The 3,546-nt window shown below is 53.0% G+C and overlaps 1 protein-coding gene across 1 annotated transcript in view; it reads left to right on the top strand.

The window, feature by feature from the left end:
* The first annotated feature begins 461 nt into the window (after positions 1-461).
* SPCS2 (signal peptidase complex subunit 2) overlaps positions 462-3,546 on the top strand; it is a 13,626-nt gene continuing 10,541 nt past the window's right edge. Inside the window, exon 1 of the mRNA XM_018574494.1 lies at positions 462-569. Coding sequence (XP_018429996.1) covers positions 531-569 — 39 coding nt within the window. The 5' untranslated portion in view covers positions 462-530. The remainder of the gene's footprint in view (positions 570-3,546) is intronic.

A 3,546-nucleotide genomic window follows, 5' to 3' on the forward strand; every position in this document is an offset into this window, starting at 1 on the left:
TCACATCAGTCTCTGTACAGAGGAGCTTACACTCTAATGTCCCCACTCAGTCACACACTATTATACATGTATATAGCTCTGACATATACCGCAGCGCTGTACAGAGAACACCAACATTCAGGTGACATCTGGTTGAAGCTGCCCCCTAATACAGAATGACAAAGATGGGCCAGGGCCACGGTGCCCCTTCTGATACTCATAATAAAGTCTATGGATTCTGGAACCCTCAGACATTTCCCGTGTTGTATCGAAGTCCGGCCCGATCCCCCATCGCTCTGCTCACCCCGCCATCATCATCTCCCCGTTTCCTAGCAACCGCAGACGCTCTCATCTTACCCATCCGCCTCCATGTCAGAACCCCGCCCCGCTCCTTCTCTGTACGTCCTCCGGGGCCGCCCCCTTCCTCGCGCGCCCAGCCGCAATGTGCTCCTCTGGATGTGCGCGCGGCGAGCGGATGAGTGGGCGGGGCCGGGGTTCGGTGGTGACCAATTAGCGTTCGCCAGGTCAGGAGACAGCGGGGATGAGACAAGATGGCGGCGAGAGGCGGCAGGAACGGGCTACTGGAAAAAGTAATGGGGGTTTCGGGGGGATGGGAAAGGGAGATTATGTTGGTGGATGAGGGGGGCTGGGGAATGGCGGCCTCCTGTCTCTGATACGCAGGTCATGCAATGAGGGGGACTGGAGCTGTTGCCCGTGGCAACCATGTAGAGCTCCTTGTTCCCCGTGAACCTGGTTGGTTGTTATGGGCAACCAGCTGCTCTCTGGTTCAGATGTGTGCAAGGCCCTGACATAGGTGATGGTACACAGAGGGATGGCGACTGGGGAGCAGCTGATTGTCAGCTCCTTGGCCTAGCCTTGTCTGTTCTTAAAGGGATAGGCCACCGACATCGTTCCCCGGATACAAAGCCAGAGGTGTCTACACGGGGTATAAAGGTGTACGTCCGGCCCCGCTCATCCCAGAATCCTTCTGTCAGTGTAAGAGCAGATGGCGATTCTTCATAACTCAATCCCTATCCTGGATAGCGGGCCCCACACTTGACAATCAAGGGGCCCATGTGTGGTATGCTCTGTATAATATGTGGTGTGAAGGGCTGAGCCATGCGTTGTTACAATGTATAACATTGTTTACTTTTCTTTTATAACTTTATTGAAACAACACAAAATGTCACTTCATTCATCTCTGTGCACATCGGCGGGTCGCATTGTATCACATTGTGTGTCACATGTTTACACAACGGTGCGGGGTGAACGGGGCAATTGTTTTCTATGGGCCCCTGTGTTGCCCCCAGGTCAGCTGACCCGGGATGAACAGGGCACACGGGGCAATTGCTTTCTATGAGCCCGTGTGTTGTCCCAGGTCCGCTGACCTGCTGTGAATGAGCCCGGATCTCCAATCAGATCCTTTAGGAACTAATGGATTTCCGTCTTCTAGGTTTGGATACAAATTGTGTCACAAACACAGATGGAGCCATCTCACCATATGGAGGCCTCGTGCTCCACGTCAGGTGTATCAGTGATCGATAACGGGGGAGCCGATTTTTGTCTGGGGAGGGGGTCAATCATTTACTCTTCTTAGGGGTCCGTTGTACCCTGGTCATAGTGCTGGGGAATTTTCAGATCTACCAAAGCAGTGGGTTGACCATCCTTCCCATAACTCCTAGATGTCACTGTAATCTCTATGAAATGGATGAAATAAATAAAGTGACCTCACAGTTAAATGGAAGGTCCACATAGAATATCCAACCCCCTCCCCCTTTTAATAGTTCCAAAATGTACCTGTAAAGAACAGATTTATTCCTAAAGACCAGTCACTGCTGCTCTGTCTCCTCGTACAGGGTGACTGGTCTTGTCTCCGCCCCCTCCTGTATTAAAGACCGCTCCCTGCTGCTCTCTCTCCATGTGCAGGGTGCCGGGTCTTGTCTCCACCCCCTCCTGTAATAAAGACCGCTCACTGCTGCTCTCTCTCTCCTTGTGCAGGGCGACGGGTCTTGTCTCCACCCCCTCCTGTAATAAAGACCGCTCACTGCTGCTCTCTCTCTCCTTGTGCAGGGCGACGGGTCTTGTCTCCACCCCCTCCTGTAATAAAGACCGCTCACTGCTGCTCTCTCTCTCCTTGTGCAGGGCGACGGGTCTTGTCTCCACCCCCTCCTGTAATAAAGACCGCTCACTGCTGCTCTCTCTCTCCTTGTGCAGGGCGACGGGTCTTGTCTCCACCCCCTCCTGTAATAAAGACCGCTCACTGCTGCTCTCTCTCTCCTTGTGCAGGGCGACGGGTCTTGTCTCCACCCCCTCCTGTAATAAAGACCGCTCACTGCTGCTCTCTCTCTCCTTGTGCAGGGCGACGGGTCTTGTCTCCACCCCCTCCTGTAATAAAGACCGCTCACTGCTGCTCTCTCTCTCCTTGTGCAGGGCGACGGGTCTTGTCTCCACCCCCTCCTGTAATAAAGACCGCTCACTGCTGCTCTCTCTCTCCTTGTGCAGGGCGACGGGTCTTGTCTCCACCCCCTCCTGTAATAAAGACCGCTCACTGCTGCTCTCTCTCTCCTTGTGCAGGGCGACGGGTCTTGTCTCCACCCCCTCCTGTAATAAAGACCGCTCACTGCTGCTCTCTCTCTCCTTGTGCAGGGCGACGGGTCTTGTCTCCACCCCCTCCTGTAATAAAGACCGCTCACTGCTGCTCTCTCTCTCCTTGTGCAGCGTGACTGGTATTGTTGCCACCCCCTGCTGTGTTGTTGTTTCTGTACTAGTGGGTGCGGCCTGTTGGGGTCCCTCCCACAGCTCTGCTCTCTGCATGTACTATGTACAGCGCATTGATGATGTCACTGCTACTTGTGCAACGCAATATCTGGGTTTGCAACGCCATTTGGCGCACACCAAGTGTATCCTTTGGGGTTTTTGAAGAAAATATATCAAATAAAAGTATATCCGGAATTCAGCTTTAATTCTGCCCCCATCTTCCGCGTCGCTGGGCGTGATGTCGCCGTCCTTCTGGGAAGATTTCTGGCGAATGCAGAGCAAGAAGAAACTCCGATCCATTGCAGTGTCTTCTCATGCGATATCGGCTGCTCTGTATTCCCGGGATCTGGCCAGAAGGAGAGTGACATCATCATGAGGGGGTGACGGGGGTGAGGTAAGTGGAAACCCCAATTTTTTAATATGCCGGTACATTTTGGATCTACTAATGTTTTAACAGGGGAGGGGATCCTGACATTATGAATCAGGGGTGGGCAACTCCTTTCCTCCAGCTGTCCTTTATCTACAAATCCCATCATGCCTCTACCATATGGGAGTCATGGCTGTAACTGTCAGTCTTGCAATGCCTCATGGGACTTCCAAAATACGCCCCTTCCTCACCAATGAAACCACGAAATTACTCATCCACTGACTTGTTATCTCTCGTCTTAGACTATTGCAACTCCCTCCTCATTGGCCTTCCACTACACAGGCTCCTCCCCCCTTCAGTCTATCATGAATGCTGCTGCCAGACTCATTCACCTTACCCACCGCCCAGTGTCTGCAACCCCCCTCTGCCAATCCCTGCACTGG

The sequence above is a fragment of the Nanorana parkeri genome, unplaced genomic scaffold (genome assembly GCF_000935625.1).
Source record: "Nanorana parkeri isolate BGI_ZX_2015 unplaced genomic scaffold, ASM93562v1 scaffold2999, whole genome shotgun sequence".
Classification (NCBI taxonomy): domain Eukaryota; kingdom Metazoa; phylum Chordata; class Amphibia; order Anura; family Dicroglossidae; genus Nanorana; species Nanorana parkeri.